Genomic DNA, 20,211 nt, shown 5'->3' on the forward strand with positions numbered 1-20,211 from the left:
TCAGAAGTACATTTCCTGAATAGAATGACACATTCATTAGAAAAGCCATATCAACGAAAGTGAGAAACAGAAGCTTAAATAAAATGAAGAAGCTTACTCTTTGTATCTCTATATTACTAGAACTTTTAAAGATTATTTTAACTTTCACGTAGACAGTGTTTGGCATAGTGTTAATGAGTGGTTACACAATCGTAAGGTTGAAATTCAGTGTAGACATGATTTTAAACTTCATAAACTGGAAAATGTTACCCCAAAATCTAATGTTGTTCATGCAAAAAGAACTGTCAATTGCGAACACCAATTTTTCGACAGAGTACTAAACAAAACTTCTATAAGCTTTACCCCTCAAGAAAGCGCCATGCTAGCGAGAGGTTTTAAATACAATTTCATGCCTGATATTAACGATCCTAAAGTGATAGATAATTTGATTGTTGACCTTAAAGTTGGTCTTGACTCCATAAAAACTGAAAAATCCCAACAAAATAGGATAGCTCATGAATGTAGCGCAATTATAGAAAGAGAGGTCAAGTCGGTAAAAAAACAGTGATTTAAAACAAAGAGGTGGTAACATTATTACTAGTATTAACCGTAAATTAAAAAATAATGAGGCTCTCATCACTAAATCAGACAAAGGAAATTCGCTTGTTGTAGCCTATAAAAGTGAATACATTGCTAAAACTTTGGCTTTTTTCGAAGAAAATGGTATATTTGAAATTGAGCAGGATCATACCCCTACGTTACAAAAGCAAATTAGAGATACGTTAAGGAGAAGTAAACATCTTATGAAAGAGTTTCAAAAGAAAACCTTAATTAACATGAACCCTAGAGCACCTAAGCTTAGAAGTCAGTTTAAGGTACACAAAAGTCAACACCCAGTTCGTCCCATTGTTAATGGAATAAAGAGCCCACATCACAAATTAGCGAGATTTTTACACACTAAAATTAAAGAAGCCTTTGTTTTTGAAAACAATTACTCTGTTAAAAATAATGCTGAGGTAATAAACAAGCTAAAATCAATAGAGATCACTTCTTCCTCTCGTTTGGTTTCTTTTGACGTCGTAAGTTTATACACTAATGTTCCAGTGGATATCACTCTTAAGATTATTGAAGGTAACATTCGACAACATAAAACTTTAAGTGAGCTACAGTTGTCGGAACTTATGTCACTACTGCAGGTTGTACTAGATTACAATTACTTTCAGTTTAATGGTAAAATGTATGAGCAACCATTCGGCTTAGCCATGGGTTGCCCGTTAGCTGGCATCTTTGCTGACATCTTTATGAATACACTAGAAGAAAATTTCTTCAAAAACAACCCTACGTTAGGCAATAAGATTTCTTTTTATGCTCGTTATGTTGATGATATACTCATACTATTTCAAGGTTGTGACCAAGATCTACAACAACTGTTTCATGTTTTCAACAGTTTCCACGAGAAAATGAAATTTACAAAAGAGATACAAAATAACGAGAGAGAACTCAATTTTCTTGATTTGAAACTTAAGTTATCGGGTAACACCATTAGCTTCGACATTTTCCGTAAAGAAACTTTTTCTGATAATATTATTCCAGCAGATTCCTGTCATCCTCAAACTCACAAGATCGCCTTTTTTCATTCTGCAGTTCATCGCGCTGTGAGCACACCTTTAGCACAGAATTGTTTTGAAAATGAAATATTTTTATTAAAATCAATAGCCACTAACAATGGATACGACCCTAAATTAATTGACCAAATTGCTAAGAAAAAAACAGCTGTAAAATTTTCTACTTTAGGAGATAACAGGGCTAAAAGCTATGAGAGTAATAACTTTATTTCTATTCCATTTTTAGGGAACGTTTCATATAAGACTAAAAGACTTTTACAGAAACAATACGGTTATAGAGTTGCTTTTTCCGTAAATAATAGCCTCAAACGTAGAGTAATTCATAATATTGGAGCACGAGAAGAACTCAGCACTAAGTCCGGTGTATACAAAATTACTTGTAACGACTGCCCAAACTATTACATAGGGCAGACAGGTAGACCCATTAAAGTTAGGTATAAAGAACACAAGTTAGGTAAAAATGGGGAAAACGTATATAATTCCACCTTTGCTGAACATCTATGGCTCTTACAGCACACGCCAAGAGAACTGGACGACGTAGAGCTGCTTCATGAAGCTGATAAAGGTGACAAACTAGACTTGCTCGAAGAATTAGAGATTTTCAAGCATCTGTCTCTAAAAGATGGTTTTGTTCTTAATGAACAGGTGCAGCTTCGAAACAAAAATTTTTTAGACAGTTTCAAACCCCTCATTGCCTTAATGTAATATAGTCTGGCTGACTAGGAGTTATTTTCTTGCTTGTTGATGCCGGTGAAATGCGCTTTTCCTATCTTGTTGGGATCTACATATTGTGATGTTTGTTAATTATGAATTTCAATGTGTATGTGTGGTCAAATGACTACTATGTTTTATTCATACAGACAGATGGTTTCGTTTTATTATAACATTTTGAGTGTTTCGCTAGTATGTATTTCACTGCCTACGTTACGCGAGACTCTCGCGCATTACAGTAGTGCCCTCTCTCGTTAGATGTTCCAAGCGCAAGCTTTATCCGTTTGACACTAGGACACAGGTAAATTTGGTTCTATATTTCTAGTTTACATAAATGTCTTTAATTGGCGTCATACGCTTTATTTATTAAGACAAAGTTTGAATTAACACAACCTTTAATAATTTTGATGCGCTTAAGTATGTATTTATGGATTGTAATATGCGCGAGTCTGGCACATGCAAGTGCCCTCTCTCGGCGAAACAATCTACCTTAGTGCCTTCACACTCGTGTCTCAACAGTTCATAGGCGAAGTAACATTGTTAAACTGTTCGCTTTGATCCTGTACCCATTACACATGTTGTACAAATGGAGATGATATTTTAATTACTGACGACGCCTTTTGGCATAATTGTTTCATTATTCTCCAGTACATGATGTAATTTTAGTAAGTACTAAAGATTGTGTGCCTGTATTACTTTAGCAATTTCACCGTTATTTAAGCTTCTGTTTCTCACTTTCGTTGATATGGCTTTTCTAATGAATGTGTCATTCTATTCAGGAAATGTACTTCTGATGAAGGTATATTTATATGTACCGAAACCTTGGTCAAGAATTTTAATAAAAAAATTCTATCCTGCAACTGTTTTTGGCTGCCATCCTTTATTGTGAACAAAGATAAATACTGGCACCAAAACCTCTGCATCACTAAATAAATTTTAAAAAAGGTAGAAGACGAGCTTTTTTCTCCGCGAGTTTCAACCACTGCATTTTCATACATTATCCAATGAAGTAAAGAGAAATTCTGTATTTTTCATCTTTGTATGTAGCAGCCTTTCAAATATTCATAGCAACAAAAATAATTTCTTTACACAAAAATACCAACAATGCACAAGGCTTTAGGATTGTTGAATGAGTTGATACACTGGGGCTCATTAAGATTTTACGTAGCGGCACCTATTGCTTCATGGAATTTCGTGAAGTGCTTGTTGGTGTTAGAGAACCATAATGAAGCGCTTTCATTATAGTGCCAAATTCAAGAGGAGAGTTATTTCTTTTGCAGAACAAAGTTCTAATTGTGCTGCAGGTCTGTGATTTGGGACTGAAGAGAGCAATGTCAGGTGATGGGCAACTGCAGAGAGACAAGCATTTAGTTGGCCAAAGTGTGGGCGATATCATGCACTAGAAGTGATTTTAAATGAATTTGTTTATGAACAGCGTCAGAAATTCCTGCCTGTGAATGCCAAAATTTTAAAAATTAAGCACATGAAATTGCTAGAGAGCAAAAAATCTAAAATTTTAAGGCTAGTCACAGCTGGATTGATTTGTTTATGAAGTGCTGGGGTTTTTCACTTCTGAGGTGAACTTCAGTTCGGTTGCATGGAAGCTGCCGAAAAATTATGAAGAAAAACTTGTGGAATTTCAGCGTTTTATAATTAGGTGGCACACAGAAAAGCAATACCTTATTGGTCAGATAGGAAATGCTGACCAAACTCCTGTATATTTTGACATGCCTTCAAATTATACGGTTAATGCCAAAGGAAAGAAAGACACAAGTGTCCTTACATCAGGGGGTGAAAAACAGTGGATGTCCGTCACGCTTGCTTGCACAGCAGATGGGCATAAATTACCCCCATTCATAGTTTTCAAGTGAAAGACTTTACCGAAATTGGAAGTGTTTCCAAAAACTGAAATTGTATGAGCAAACGAAACTGCGTGGTTTACGGAGGGCATGGTGCTGGAATGGATTAGATGCGTGTGGGATCGTTGTCCTGGCGCAATGCTTGGTTTACGCAGTCTGTTGGTATTAGATGCGTACACAGGCCAGACAACACCTGCAGTAAAACAAAAATTACAGGAAAGCAAAACAGACTTGGCAGTAATTCCAGGCGGGATGATGTCAATTCTGCAACCACTTGACATCTGTTTGAATAAACCATTTGGGGACTAGCTTAAACACTTGTACACAGACTGGCTTTCGAAAAGCGACAGGCAACTGACACCGACACGACAAGTAAAATGTGCGAGTTTGTCGCAAGTGTGCCAATGGATTTATGATGCATGGAAGTGTGTTCCAAATTTGACTGTGCAACAAGCATTTAAAAAATGTTCATTATCCAATGCACTAGATGATACAGAGGATGGTGCTCTGTACGAAGAAATGAGCAACAAAGAATCGAGTGATAAGTGATTCAGAATCGTGACTGATATTTTAAACATGTCATATAGGATATTTTACAAACCTAATAAAATTTTGTTTTAATTTCCAGCATTTAATTTGTAAGTTGTTGTTATTCTTATTTTATAAGTGTTGCTACTCTGCATTGCACAGGATAGAAAACCGTTGAGAGCTGCATCAAACCAGTCTATGGAGTGAAGACAACAACAACAACACTCTGCATTTGAAGTCATCCCTAAAAATCTACTACGAAAATCTGACTGGAAAGACTGTTTGGGATGTATGTCAATATGGCCAACTCTACGTTCCGAATTTTTTTCCTACCTGTGACAAAGAGATGGTTGCTAATAGGAACTTTTACGAATCGTGAATCACATGCAGTATTCTCTTCACCATAAAAATAATAGGAATGTAAACATTATGCCATGTATTCTTTCGTGTTTGCTGCTATCTCATTTAAATCCTGTTTGCCTAATAAACTACGAGTGACACAACAGCAAACACAGAAGAATATACATATCATGTCATGTTTATATTTGTATTATTCTTATTCTGAATAACAATAGTCAGAAATGCAGCACAGCAATTGACTAGCTTTTTAAATCTAAGGTGACTCTAATTTCTGTGCATAATGTAATGTACTAAACAGGCACCTGCAAAGATTTTCAAAAAGAAAAATTTTCGCTTAATTCTCGTTTAGAACATCTTCTGTCACACTCAGTCTATTATTTGGTTCTTGTTGATCATTATCAAAGAAAGCAGCAGTGTAAGTAACAACAGATAGCAGTCTCTTGCCATTGTTTTGCTAATGAGACAATTCCTCTGTTTTTATTGTAAGCGGCGGTAGCGCGCACAAAGGCAAGCCATGCCGTGAGTGGCGACAGGTTGTAAACACTCATTATCAGAGTGCGACAAACAGTGCTTGACACAGTACAATAATGCATTTTCAGCTTAGTGACGTAAACACCTATAACAAAGAGAATGGCACTTATCAGATGAAAGCAAAGTAAGCAATCGCTTCAAACCAGATGAAGCACGTGAAAAAGGAAGGGTACCTGTATAAATACAGACGGAGCGCCTGACACACAGCATTGGCTACCTGGCAAAGCTTAACTGCTAAGCTTATGACTCGAACCAAACTACTGTAGCTGTATCTTCATCCATTTGATCTAAATTGTTTGATGTTACGATGGACCAGCTTTGTTTCGATTTGGAGGGGTGGTGTAAAACCTTTCTCTCACCTTGAATTTAGAGTCTCAAATTTCAGGTGCAGCTTAGATTCAGGAAAATTTTTTTCCTTGATTTTGAGTCTGATATTTCAGGTGCGGCTTAGATTCAAGTGCGGTCTGGATTCGAGTAAATGCAGTAAATCACCTGGTCTTAATCCCATAGAAAATATCTGGGATGGAACAAGAGATGAATGTAGTAGTCAACATCCTCATAGTTTGGTAGCTTTTTGGAATCTAATAATCAAGGAATGGCATCAGCCAGATGTGGTGTAGTTGAAGAAATATTGTACACCATGTTTCCTATCAAACTGAGGCCAGTTGTCAAGCTTAATGATACTTGCCAACATTCTGATACTGACTTAGTCACAAAAATGTTTTTATGTTTCCTTATTGCAGTGTGGATCGCAACAAATATCAAATTCATATACCTTTGCCACCAAAGATAGATCCAACAGTCACAATGATGCAAGTTGAAGAGAAACCAGATGTTACATATAGCGATGTTGGAGGATGCAAAGAACAAATTGAAAAATTAAGAGAAGTTGTTGAAACACCACTATTGCATGTAAGTGAACTTTCGTAGTTGTGCTTGAATTTGACATAAAACTGATATTGGAAGTACAAATTCTCTTTGTAAAAGAATGTTTCATTGTTGATATAAAGCTTTTTATTTCATAATGTTATTTTTTACTTAATTATATCTTTAGCATTTTATATATTTTTCAGCCTGAGAAGTTTGTAAACCTTGGAATTGAACCACCTAAAGGAGTCCTCCTCTTTGGTCCTCCTGGCACTGGTAAAACATTATGTGCAAGGGCTGTTGCAAATAGAACAGATGCTTGTTTCATTAGGGTCATTGGGTCCGAACTTGTCCAGAAATACGTAGGAGAGGTTAGTGTCTGTTTTAATATTTTACTAATATTTGCACTTTACACAGTTTTAGTATGAATAATTAATCGGTGAACCTTCAAGAGTTTTTATTTCCTAATAGTTGTTAAAGTTTTGGTACTGAATGCTGTTTGAAATTATCATTGTTTGTTATTGAGCTAATACAATTCTTGTCATTACACGAGTTTGGCAGTTTTCCATAGCAAACATAATATGAATGAATTCTCTAAGAGTTCCAGTTAAGGGGAATCCTTCATAAGTTATTATGAACTTCTGTCTGAAGGTGACCTTATAATGAAAATAGAAGTTAAAATGAACCTGTGCGTACACACACACACACACACACACACACACACACACACACACACACACACAAAACAGTTATCATTCACACTGCATGCCCTACAGATAGATACCCTTACTATATGCTGAATTATGGAAACGAGTAGAAGATTTATGTACAAGATTTTGCCATTTGTGGATTATTAAGAAGTCAGCTGTGATGATTTAGGTCAGTTTTGAGGAGCTGTTGGTCACACTGTTGTAAGGTGGTATCATAGTGGTACTGTTTCTCAATACAGGTATCAGAAAGCAGGTGGGCTCAGGTATTTCCTCACAGCAGTTTGGGTGTTGTGAAACCCTTGTTTTTTATTATATTTCGTGTAACTGGGATGCTGAAATCACTGGATAAGGATTTGATTGGGGAAGATTACTCCAGGTTTGTGGTTGAGAGCTATAGGAAGCTTTGCGGTGGATGGACACGTGGAAGGAGGGGATGGGAAGGAAGGGAGGCAAGCACACTTTGTCATGTATTTCTGACTGGGTGTGGTTTGAAAGACAAATGTTGAAGAAATACTTACTTCGTGTGTTATACACGTAAAAAGGTAGGTGTGTGTGTGTGTGTGTGTGTGTGTGTGTGTGTGTGTTTGTTTGTAATCTCCTCCAAATCTCAGAATCTATTTCAGCCAAGTTTGGTGCAGAAGCAGCAGCCCTCAAGAGTATTAGCTTATAGGGTTTATAAATTCCTAGCTCCAATGGGAGTGGAGGTATAGGCAAAAACATGTTTGTCTCGGCTCCCTAGCATATAGGCCGCTCTGCACAACAGACATACTACATGCCCCCCCCCCCCCCCCCCCCCCCCCCCCCCCCCCAGGGGGCCCAAGTCCTTTTGTGGGTATGTGTGTGGCGCGCATGGGGCCCGAGCTATTGTAGCCTCCTTTCCATTCCTTTGAAGGCTGTATTACCATCCATGTTCCTCTCCCTCCCTATCCTTGCTGGTTTGTCCCTGCCTCCTCTTTTCCCCTCTTAGTGGACTTTGTTGACCTGGCTATCCTCCTGGCTTTGTTTTGGTCTGTGCTATTGTTTAGTTTGCTGTATCCATCTTTTCGGCATTTTTGGTCCCCGTGGGGTTTGACCTCCATTTCCAAAAATTTTCCGTTCAGTGTGAGCCATTTGGAAATGAACTCCCTACCTAGCTTCCATGGTGCAGGTTTCTCTCCCCCTCCCCTCCCCTTTCCCTTTGTACCCTGGCCCCCATCTTGCTAGGTCACCAGCATGGTAACCAGTCCGTGTGGTGGGGCTGTTAAGAACCCACTTGGCTGAGCCCCCTGACACCACAGTGATCACACTGTTAGTACCTGAGCTGTTAATACCTCGTGTTTGCCCAGGAGTCGATGCTCATCATTTTGGGGCACCAGGACTCCCGGCAATGGCCGCTGTGCCACATGGCCCTTGCTGTGGCTGGGTGGCGCCCACAGGGCGAGCCCCTGATCAGAGTGGGTGGTACTAGGGCGGACGTCTTGCACATGAAGCGACAAAAGCTTCACCATCCTGGCCATTCTGTGGCCGTCTCTAAGAGTGGTAGCAGACGTGACACTCCTTCTGATCCTTTGGTCTTCCCCTCCCTGGCCACCCCCTGGGAGGAGGGGCAAGCTCACTGACTTGGGTTTAAACCTTTTCCTCAGTACCTGGTTTGGTGGTAGTTTTCCACGGCCAAGCCTTTGTTTTTCGTGGAGGCAATTGAAGATAAGTATGGCGAAGTTGAATTGATGAGTAAAATGTGGTCCGGTGCTTTGCTCATAAAGACATCTTCCGCTGCCCAACGTGACACCCTGCGTGCTTGTCACGTCCCAGTCTCTGTCACGCCCCACCAACCTTTGAACTCAGTACAGGGCATTGTTTTCTACCGAGATCTTCTTCTGCAATCTGATGAGGAGCTCCGTGCTAACCTCGAGCGGTGAGGGGTTCGTTTTATCCGCCGTGTGCAGTGAGGCCCTCCAAACAATCACATCGCTATGGACGCCTTTATCCTGGCCTTCGAGGGGGATGTCCTCCCAGAGAAGGTCAAGGTAATGGTTTTCGGTGTGATGTAAAACCTTACATTCCACCAGCGATGAGATATTCTAAATGCTTAAGGTTTGGACACACGTCTTCTCGCTGCACCACTGATCCCCTCTGGTGACTGTGGGCGCTCCCTCCATGAGGGGAGTGCCTGTGCTCCCCCGCCCATGTGTATAAATTGTAATGGACAGCATTGTCCATGCTCACCTACATGCCTGGTGTTTGTGAAAGAAAGGAGGATTCAAGAGTGCAAAACCTTAGATCGGCTCACCTACAATGAGGCTCGTCAAAAATATCACCGGCTCCATCCCGTGTCTATGACCTATACATTTGCTTCAATTACGTCCATTCCCCCTCCTACCCCCTCCTCTTCCCAGCCCCACCCCATTCGCCCCATGCCTTCAGCCTCCTCCTCCTCCTCCTCCTTCCCCTCCCCCTTCTCCCACCCCCTCCCCCTCAGTACCCATACCCCCTCTTCAGGTGCTGCTCCCCCTCCCCCGCCGGAGAAATGCTCCCCTCCTTCGGCAGTCGCAGGTACTGGAGCTCCCTCCCAGGACTCCTATTCCTGGCACCCCATGAAAGGCGATCTACTGCTCCACATCGGCAGCGTATCCACCTATATGGATATTACCCCATCCTTATCGGTAACGGATAGCGACTTGATGGCGTGACTGACTCTGGTCCAATCACTTCCATTTTGGACTCCGGCTTGAGAATCCTCCAGTGGAATTGTAATGGATATTTGCATCACCTTCTAGCATCTTTCCTTCTACTCTGCTGCTTGCATTGCGCTCCAGGAGACCCATTTTGTCAATTCTTACTCACTGACCCTCTGTGGATTCCACGCTTTCTGTCAGAACCGAGCCGCGCGGGATTAGTCGAGCGCTCTAAGGTGTTGCAGTCATGGACTTTGCGGCTGGTCCCAGCGGAGGTTCGAGTTCTCCCTCGGGCATGGCTGTGTGTGTTTGTCCTTAGGATAATTTAGGTTAAGTAGTGTGTAAGCTTAGGGACTGATGACCTTAGCAGTTAAGTCCCATAAGATTTCACACACATTTGAATTTTTTTTTTTGTCATAACCGAATTGGCCCCTTGCGGGTTTCTGGTGGTGTTTGCACCTTAGTCTGCAAGGACATTGTTAGTAAATGGGTTCCCCTCCGTACCACTCTGGAAGCCATTGCTGTCAGGGTCCAACTGGCCACTCCAGTCACAATCTGTAATCTTTACCTCCCACCTGACAGGCCGCCCACATCCCATGCCCTCACCACCCTTCTTCAACAACTCCCTTCTCCCTTCCTGTTATTACGGGACTTTAATGCCCACAACCCTCTTTGGGGTAGTCATACGACTACTGCCCTGGGCAAGACAGTTGAAGCTGTTCTGGCAGGGCTTGACCTCTGTTTACTAAACATAGGCGCTCCCACACACTGAGTGGGGCGTCCATGATGACTTCTGTGACAGCGACCATTACCCGATTGTTTTGATCTTCTTTCAGTGTGTCTCACGGTCACCCTCCCAGGTGGGCCCTATCTATGGCTGATTGGGGTGCCTTCTCCTCTACTCCCCACTCCCCGTATTGCCACACGACAGTGTTGATGAATCTACTCAGACCTTGACTGCCTCCATCCTTTCAGTTCTTCTTCACGTTTCTCCTGCCGGCAGGTAGTCCCTTAGTGGACTGCAGCCATAAAAGACCGCCACCGTGCGCTTCAACACTTCAAGCAGCACCCTTCTACTGCTCTTCTTCTGGTCTTTAAACGACTCCGCACCCAGGCCCGCTACCTAATCAGATTTCAGAAACGGATTTGCTGGGAATGATATGTAGCTGCCATAGGACCTCACACCCTCTCTTCGCAAGTCTGGGCGAAACTCCAGCGAACTTTTGGCCACCGTCCTCCCACCGGGGTTGCAGGAATTTCCGTACATGGTGGTGGTGTTACCAATCTGGACTTTGTGGCATAAAATTTTGCTCAACACGTTGCTCAAGCTTCGGCATCGGCTCAGTATACCCCCACGTTCCTTCTCCTGAAAGAGCGTTCAGAACGACTGCCTTTTTCTTCTGTTTCCTGCTGCTCAGAACCATATAATGCCCCATTTAGTGAGTGGGATTTTGCCAGCACCCTCGCCCTTTGTCCGGATGCGGCTCCTGGACTGGATCGGATACATAACCAAATGCTCCAACACTTATTGGTGGCTGGCCACCGTCGTATCTTGACACTCTTCAACTGTCTGTGGGGTGAGGGAGTATTTCCTACCCAGTGGCAGAAAAGCATTGTTATTCCGGTGTTGAAGCCAGGGAAGTTAGCTCTTCTGTTGGATAGCTGCTATCCAATTAGCCTTACTAACACCCTCTGCAAGCTCCTTGAATGCATGGTGAGTCGGCGGCTGTTTTGGATCCTTGAATCCCGCGACCGTATGTCATCGACTTAAAGTGGTTTTCGCTGTGGCCGCTCTATGGTGGGTAACTTGGTGCTCCTAGACTCTGCTATCCAGTCAGCTTTTGCCCATCGGCTACACCTCTTTGCAGTCTTCTTTGAGCTGCATAAGGCCTATGACGCCACCTGGTGCCACCACATCCTCACCACCCTTCACGAATAGGGCCTTCGTGGGGCTCTGCCCATTTTTATCTGTAATTTTCTTTCTTATTGCTCTTTTTGGGTCCAGGTTGGCTCCTCCTACAGCTCTCCCATCGGCAAGAAAATGGGGTTCCACAGAGTTCCACCTCTGTCAGCTCCGACTTGCAAACTGGTCCCTTCTGGACTAGCTCCGTACCTAGCCTTCTTGCAGAGGCACCAGTTTTGCGCCAGCAACAGCTGATATCTTACGTGCTCCGCATTCGCTGCACCCCAAAGCACCCAAATTATGGTCTTCTCTATCCAGACACGGAGCTCACCCTGCCACAGCAGCCACCACGATGTGGGCTTACCATGGGTGTCCACATTCAGTCGCTCTTTTCTGAGCTCCAGCAATTGCCTTTACCACCTCTCTTCTCCGCTCACACACGTACCCCTCCATGGTGCGTCTCTCGGCTGCAACTCTGTCTTGATTCTCTCAATTGATTCAAAGGATTCTGTTCCTCAGATTGTTCTTCGCCACCAGTTCTCCTGTCTCCTCAGTTCCTTTCAGGGTGCAGAAGTGATCTATACTGATGGCTCCATGGCTGCTGGACGCACTGGTTTTGCTTACACATATTTGCGACACACGGAACTTCACTCCTTGCCAGATGGCTGTAGTGTTTTTACTGCAGAATTGGTAGCCATCTTGTGCACACTGGACCATATCCACTCCTCCTCAGGACTATCCTTCACTACCTGGAGTGACTCATCGAGCGGTTTGCACGCTATCGGCCAGTGCTTCCCTCACCACCCGTTGGTCATCGCTGTCCAGGACTCCCTTTCTCTCTTCGCTCAACGTGGATGCACAGTGGTTTTCATTTGGACCCCAGGCCATGTTGAGATTCCTGGCAATGAACTTGCTGATCAACTGGTTAAGTTAGCTACTACCAGGCCCTCTCTCACTATTGACATTCCAAAAATAGACCTTCGCTCGGCATTACGTCGTCAGGTTTTGGGCCTTTGGGATGCAGAATGGAGCACCCTTTCTTCGCCGAACAAACTCAGGGTAATTAAGGATACTGCAACTCCATGGCGGTCCTCCTTACGAGCCTCTCGTAAGGCCTCTTGTCATTCTCTGCCGCCTCTGCATCAGCCATACTTTTTTGACTCACGGTTATCTCCTCCGTCGTGAGGACCACCCTCTCTGTCGTTGTGGATTGATGTTGACTGTGGCTCACCTCTTATTGGACTGCCCCAACTTAGCCATCCTACGACGGACTTTTAGCTTTCCAGAATCTCTCCCCCTGGTGTTGGCTGATGATGCCTCAGTGGCAGATCTCGTTTTACGTTTTATTCGTGATGGAGGTTTTTATCACTTTATTTAAGGGAGGGGCCTTCCACCTTATCGGTGAGTGAAGGGGATGGCAGCCTTTCGTGCTCCCCCCCTTCACCCCGACTGGATTGGCTTCAGCTGGGCTTGATGGTTCACCCTGGCCCTCTGCCTTCCCACTCCTTTCCTCATGGGGTCTGTTATGCCCTGAGCATCTCTGTCTCCTTTGCTTCTTCCTTCATGCTCCTGTCATTAGTCACTTTCTTTCCCTCGCCTTGTCTTCTGTCCTTTTCCTTCCTTCCCTGTCAATAGTTTATCACTTTATGGATGTTGTAGTTCCCTCTTTTAATGCGGGATTTTATCGGTTTTACTTAATCTCAGGTTGGAGGCACTGATGACTGTGTAGTTTGGTCCCTTCTCCAACCAACCAACCATACTGTGTGGGCACAGTATTGGCCTATCTTACTGATCTGCTTTGCAATGCAGCCCTGGTTTCAGAAGCAAGAAACAGTTTTCAAGCCCCTGACATGTTGTGGCAGTTGTAGTGGCCTGCTTTATAGACGTATTTTGCAGGGGATATATCTGTGGATGGGCATCTGGGGAAAGTTTCAGATGTATAGAGAACAGGAGGGCCCAGGAGGATAAGCAGAGAGGGAAGGGAAAAAGATATGGACAGAGGGAAGGGGAGGAAAATATGTTCAAAGAGACAGGGCAACAGAAATGGACTAAGAGGGAGGATAATGATATGGAGAGACAGAGAGGGTATGGAGATTAGGTGACAGAGACAGGGCACAAGAGCTGGACACAGTGTGGCAGTAGGAGATGTGTGCAATATATGTTTTGTATGTTTATGTGAGCGAAGATGCTGGGGAAAGGCTAGTAACGGATAAAGAGGCATTGGAAACGAGCCCTTGACAAATCCAGAATGACAAAGCCTGTGTTTGTGGCTGAATATAAGGTCCTGAGAGAGCACTTAGGCTTCTTTAGGGGCCAGGTTTTTAAATGATAGTTGGAAAGTAGTGTTGAAAGTCTAGCAAGTGTGTATGAGAGCATTGTTTTTTATGTGAAGTTGAAGCAGTTTATGGAGTTGTTTGAGGTAGAATAGGTCATCAAAATTTGTGTTATTAAGTGGAAATAGAAAGTATGTATAGGTTTTATAGCTTTGTCAGATGGTGTTTAGTATAATGTTACAGCTATTGGATTGCATGGGTCTGTCTTGGAGATTGGCTGTAGAAAATTAAATAGGATATAGAAAATTAATCTGGAACAACAAAAGGATTTTATCAAAAGAGCAGATGTAGGTTAAGGAGAGGTGTCTGGGTGTTTTAATTATATAGCACCTGGGTGGTGAAGGTTAGAGACTGAGGAAATTGAAAAGAAGGGAGATCCAAGAGATGGCAATTTTTAAGTTAAGCCCATTGAGAGGTATTCAGTGCTACTCAGAATTTCAGAAGGAATTTGGGTGTTGGATTTTGTGAAGGTGCGAGTGAAAGTGAATGCTCTAAATCTCAAGGTATGGTGAATCTGAGGAGGAAAAAATGTGGAGGACAGAAAGTAGAAATTGAAAAACACTGTAATAAGTAAATGATCAATTTTGAAAGAAGTAGTTGTGATTGAGATTTGTTAATATGACAGAGGTGAGAATGTGGACTATATCCAAAGGAGGGAAAGTCATTGCAATTAACGTTGTGCAATGTAGAAGCTGGAATTTGCAGCACAAGATATCAGTTTGCTGCCCATAACAAATATGCAGACAACAGATAAAAATATAAAACTGTATTAAATATGAAAATAGGTGAAAAGATAGTGTAAAACTGAAAAATAACTCAAAGTTGCAGTGTAGTTGGCGTTAGGTTGGCAATGTTAAAGACAGTGGTGTGCATGTAGAGTGAGAAGAGGATCTGTGGTTGAGGAGTAGGTAGGAACAAATACGGTCAAATACAGTATGGGTGAAGAAACAGGAGACAAGAAGAGAGAGAGATCGGATAACAACACCTGGGCAGTGCACACTTGGCTGCTCGCATCATTATTGCGTATAGCAGCGTCCAGTGGCACCATTACATTCCCCGCCCCCCTGTCTCCTCTGCACAAAGCAGAAACTGCTGGACAAGAAGACACAGGTGGTGCATGGTCCAGCAACATGGAACCCAAAAATGAGATATCAAAATCTAAGTGGATGTGCTTCCAAGTTCTGCAGTGTCAGGCCAGGGAGAGAATCACTTGAAAGATACAGCATAATGGACATGACAGGCTGAACAATGGCAGACCCATTCAGTATTTGGTCAGCAAACATCTTGTATGAAACTTTCCATCAGCTAAAGTCCTGATGGGCAGTATGCAGTAGTTGTAGCACTCATTCTGAGACCCTCAACAGAACCCCTTGATTTTGGTGTAGTTGATGCAAATGTGGGCAACAAGGATGAAATTTGGCTTGGGAGGTGTGTCCGACCACCCGTATTGTACTGTGAACAGGATGATGTAGCACTGGGTTCTTGGTGACGCTTGTGGCTTTGTGAAATGTTTAAGGGAAGATGGAAACGATTCATGCCTAGACAAAGGCTTGACTATAACAGCGAAAGTATTGCCCTGTTTGGAATCACAGCAACTGTGTGTGTGTGTGTGTGTGTGTGTGTGTGTGTGTGTGTGTGTGTGGGACATGCACCCAGTATGTATCAAAGTTTGGGTAGACCTTGAGGTGTGCTTGGGTAGCTCAAGTGATAGAGATGACCACTGTTGATAAGTGGGAAATCTGGCTTTGAATTCCAGTCCAGGGATAATTTTCGTTGTTGCTGATCAGTTGTGAAGCTGGAGTGTAATTGTATTTCCAATTGTGAATGCGTTTCATACAGCTATTAATCACGAAAGTGTGTATTCCTGCAGATATGCGTGCATGTCTGAAGGACATTGCCTAGTGCTTTGTGTAACACACACTGCAAATACTATGCCAAGGAAGGCTGCATAAAAGAACACTTACGCTTGTTGCAAAGTAGTCCTCCTGTTGCCAGTCTCTAAAACAAAATCTTGAGGTTATAGAGGTGATTCTCTGGATTAGCACCTGTGACCAAAATATAGTTAGGGTGTGGAGCAATGGGGAATGCCCTGAACCTCAAAATGCTATAATATGGCAGGGACTAAAGATATTTTAAAGAGTAAGTGATTATGACAGCACAGTTCATATGGTAAGAGCATTTGAATATATGCTTCTGTGAGATCAGTTTTATTCTGTTGAGCGAGGTGCCATGATCTGATTTTGATAGTTCTTTTGGGGCTGGTAGAGAATAAGTTTCTTTGTGCGTTGATCATTACTTTGAATTCAGCACAGTTTCAAGTTTTTGTTTGGTTTGCAGATTATCCGTGGTGTGGCCCATTGACTATGGAGAATAGGCATTAACACTTCTTCATAAGCGTCCCTGTGAATTTTTGCCATGAAAATGCCAGTGTGTGTTCCTGTCAAAATATTGGCGATTGTGGACATCACCAGGTTGCATTCCTATAAGTTATTTGAACATTGTATGTGCTGGGAGAAACTGGGTCTCATACTGCAGTCTCATTTCAGTACTTTCATTCCATTAAAAATATGAGCAGCAGGAACAGAAACATCTGCTTAAGAGCTGTTGAAACATTGACAGGTGGAATGCAGATGCATTGCTGCATGCACATAAAAAATAGTTGAATTTATTATTTTTAAAATTTTTGTCAGTGTCTTTGTCAGAATGAATGTGATAACAAACAGTAAGTTAAACCGATGCCAAAGGGGAGTAAAACTTGTTCCAGGGGGCACTTCATTCGTGGGCGTGGTTAAGGATGCGACTTAATTTCAGCTCCCAAAAATAAAAATAAAAAATGTTTTTGGAGTTGAATAGAGTGACGGCAGTATTGGGGATGGGGCATTCAACACTTAACTGAATTTGTATACTTTCTAAATGTTATGCATTTCAAACACATTTGTCTCAGACTTTCAGCAATAATATTTCTAACATAGCTGTTGAATACTTCTCTTCCCTTCCCATCCCATTCCCTCTTTCAAAACCTTACCCCCCCCCCCCCTCTCTCTCTCTCTCTCTCTCTCTCTCTCTCTCTCTCTCTCTCTCTCTCTCTCTCTCTCCCCCCCCCCCCCCCCCCCCCCACTCACTCACTCACACACACACACACACACACACACACACACACACACACGCACACCATTTGGTGTGGAGTGATTTGAGCTCAGGAATTATCAAAAAGGTTTGAGTAGTACTAATTTCAGGTGTTAATTAAGATTATGATCAGTGTACTGGCGTTTTGTGGGGGAAAGTTTTGCATTTTTTATGTAGGTTAAAGTTGTCCTTGTAAACAGAATTACCTTTTTAGTGTTCAGTGTTTTCTCACCAGCTAATAATTTTCAAGTACTGTTTCCTGTGTCACAATGTTTTATTGACAGGGATTTTATCACCTGTTTCATTGTTGTCATAGCAAGTTAGAAAGAGGCACAGTGTAGCTGCTGTAACTTGAACAGTGAATTTTATTAAAATTTTCAATCAATAACAGCCATTCAAATTTGATATCACTGTTATCATTTGTTTTTATAGGGAGCAAGAATGGTTCGAGAACTGTTTGAAATGGCACGCAGCAAAAAGGCTTGTCTTATATTTTTTGATGAAATTGATGCTATTGGAGGAGCACGTTTTGATGATGGTGCCGGTGGTGATAATGAAGTCCAGAGAACTATGTTGGAACTTATAAATCAGTTGGATGGTTTTGATCCTAGGGGTAACATTAAAGTAAGTACAGCATAATGTCTTGGGCAGCTTTTTGGACTATAACAAAGTGAGAGTAAACAGAGAGAGGTCACAAATGATGCAAAGGTAGGTAAGAGAGTTCTGCTTCCCAAATACAGAGTTGTAGTTAGTGACAGCAGTAGTGAAGAATATTTGGTGTTAGACTACCAGAAGCAGAGTTTTCTTCTTCAGAGTTTTGAGATAATGACATTTTATTGTAGATTTTTTTTCATTTTAATTCCTAAATTATGTTCCTTTAATGCACTGCATCATTACACCCTGTTTTTGAGTTAGTTAGTTAGTTAGTTTTAAGGGGGGGTGTACACTGTAATCCAAATGGAAACGACAACAATAGCAGTAATTAACATTATTATGAAAGGAATAGAGTGTTACTCACCATACAGAACTGCGTTAATGTGTGGGTGGGTGGGTCGTGTGTTGACTTTAGAAGAAAACCTTTTGGCTGAAAGCTTAAATGTATAGCAGTCTTTTTGTTGCACCTGTCTGTGATTCCAATTCCCCTCTGTATGGTGAGCAGCAGTCTACCCTATTCATATATTATTGTTGTTCCGTCCTGCACTTTCCATCGTTCAAAAACCTCTCTGGGTTGTTTTCTGACATCTTTTACTTAGTTAAGTTAAAACCAGAAGCATGTCAGTAGGCAGTCTATGATGGGAATGCATGCCATTACTAGACACAGGGTGTATATGCTCCAGGAAATCTGGTAAAAACCTGGAAATTTGTTAGAATTCTGGGAATTTTTCATTGTTTTTGTTTTCAGTTAAATTTTTGTAATTCTGACTGGTAAAAACTGATACCGTAACAAAGAATGTTACTATATCCCGCTACTGCAGAATAATACTGCTGCAATAAAACATAAATGAGAAAAATATGACAATAAAAGTTGCAAAGGAAATGTGCCATTTACAACAACAAAACACAGTGCCAACAGCAAAATGTGTCAAAGGCTTTGTGACGAAGACTATGCAATACTTCATAACAACAAACTGCTTCCGATGGGCGTTATGTCACAACTGTTTGCATTAGGTTCATTTGAACAGTTGTCAGCTGGCTTGTGATGAGCAGTTGAGTCAGGTATGAGCAGTATCTTCTCCCTTTTCTGGCTACTTGAATTGTAGCTGTTAGCTGTATCAGCAGTTGCAACAAGCAGCCAGATGCTACTTGGGAAAATTTTGTGGCATGCCCAAGCTGCCAGATTCCTGCCTGCAAGATAGTCTGAGTTTTACTGTGGAGGGCGGTAGTCTCCATGTGACCCATGTTTTTGCTTACAGCAAAAAAAAACTGATTTCTGTGGCCGGAAGCTATTAAGTCAATTAAAATACATTCACATAATTACAGAAAGCTGAAATGTGTTATTAGTTTCAGTTTTATGATCTTATTTTATTTCCACAGTTTTGGTATTCAAGCATTAAGACCCTTGCAAAACAATGAAATTATTTTTGTCGAGTTGCTAAAGAAATTTGGCTTTTATTAATCTTTTCCACAGAGGCAGTCAATTTATTTGTAGTGAAATGTTTCATCCCACACAATTGGCTATTTTAAACAGTTTGCTGAATATCAAGAGCACGTTTTCATCATCTGGTACGTATTGCTTTATGCCATAATAAAGAACAAAACATGAGATACTACGGTACTGGTACTCCAAGAAAATTTGCATCCCGAAAACCGCACTGAAAAGCTTAATATCACGTTGGGAATCTGGAAATACGAATTATGCATTTTAGTGTGGTTTATGAAATTCCGATGCTCTTGGAGTAGCCTCTGATATCCTGTTTTGTTTGACATGATGTAAGATCTCTTAATGCTACATATGGGCTTCCTACATCATTGTAGCTGTGCATGCACAGTGACGCCAGTCTGGCGTGCCCTGACGTCTGTCGAAATGAATTCTAACAGGTCGCAGGAAAATATTGCGAATGGTGCTTTGAAAAATGTTACTTAAAAAGTAAATTTCATTTTACAGGGGATGAATTATGTTACATCTGAGAATGTACTTCAGATATATGAAATTGCAGAGTGTTTGACTCTCATTTAAAGCTTAACACTTTGAGAGTCAACCACGTAGAATTTCGACCCCAGAAGGCCAAACAATTATGTATGATTTAAAATTTTACGGGCACTTTTGTGTGATGTATCTTAAAGCTTAACACACTCAAAAAGGACCAATATTATATATGAAAGCGTAGCTTTTCTTGTAGCTACACCATGTGTGTTAATTTAAACTATTATGTTCTCCTACTTGTGTGATCGCGCTACTTAACAGTTATATTGCTATTGATTGACTAATCATGTGTCCTACGCTCTGAATATCTGTAATCATCGGCTGGCGAGATCACGTGACAAGAGCTATGATTGGCTTACAAAAGCGCCTCACCCCCTGCGG

General features: G+C 41.8%; 1 protein-coding gene across 1 annotated transcript in view; it reads left to right on the forward strand.

Moving 5' to 3' along the window:
• The window catches only part of LOC124776246 (26S proteasome regulatory subunit 7), a 64,507-nt gene that overhangs the window by 36,925 nt on the left and 7,371 nt on the right, over positions 1-20,211 (forward strand). The window contains exons 5-7 of the mRNA XM_047251111.1: positions 6,337-6,505; positions 6,667-6,831; positions 17,619-17,810. Coding sequence (XP_047107067.1) covers positions 6,337-6,505; positions 6,667-6,831; positions 17,619-17,810 — 526 coding nt within the window. The remainder of the gene's footprint in view (positions 1-6,336; positions 6,506-6,666; positions 6,832-17,618; positions 17,811-20,211) is intronic.

This window comes from Schistocerca piceifrons, chromosome 2 (genome assembly GCF_021461385.2).
Source record: "Schistocerca piceifrons isolate TAMUIC-IGC-003096 chromosome 2, iqSchPice1.1, whole genome shotgun sequence".
NCBI classification, from domain to species: domain Eukaryota; kingdom Metazoa; phylum Arthropoda; class Insecta; order Orthoptera; family Acrididae; genus Schistocerca; species Schistocerca piceifrons.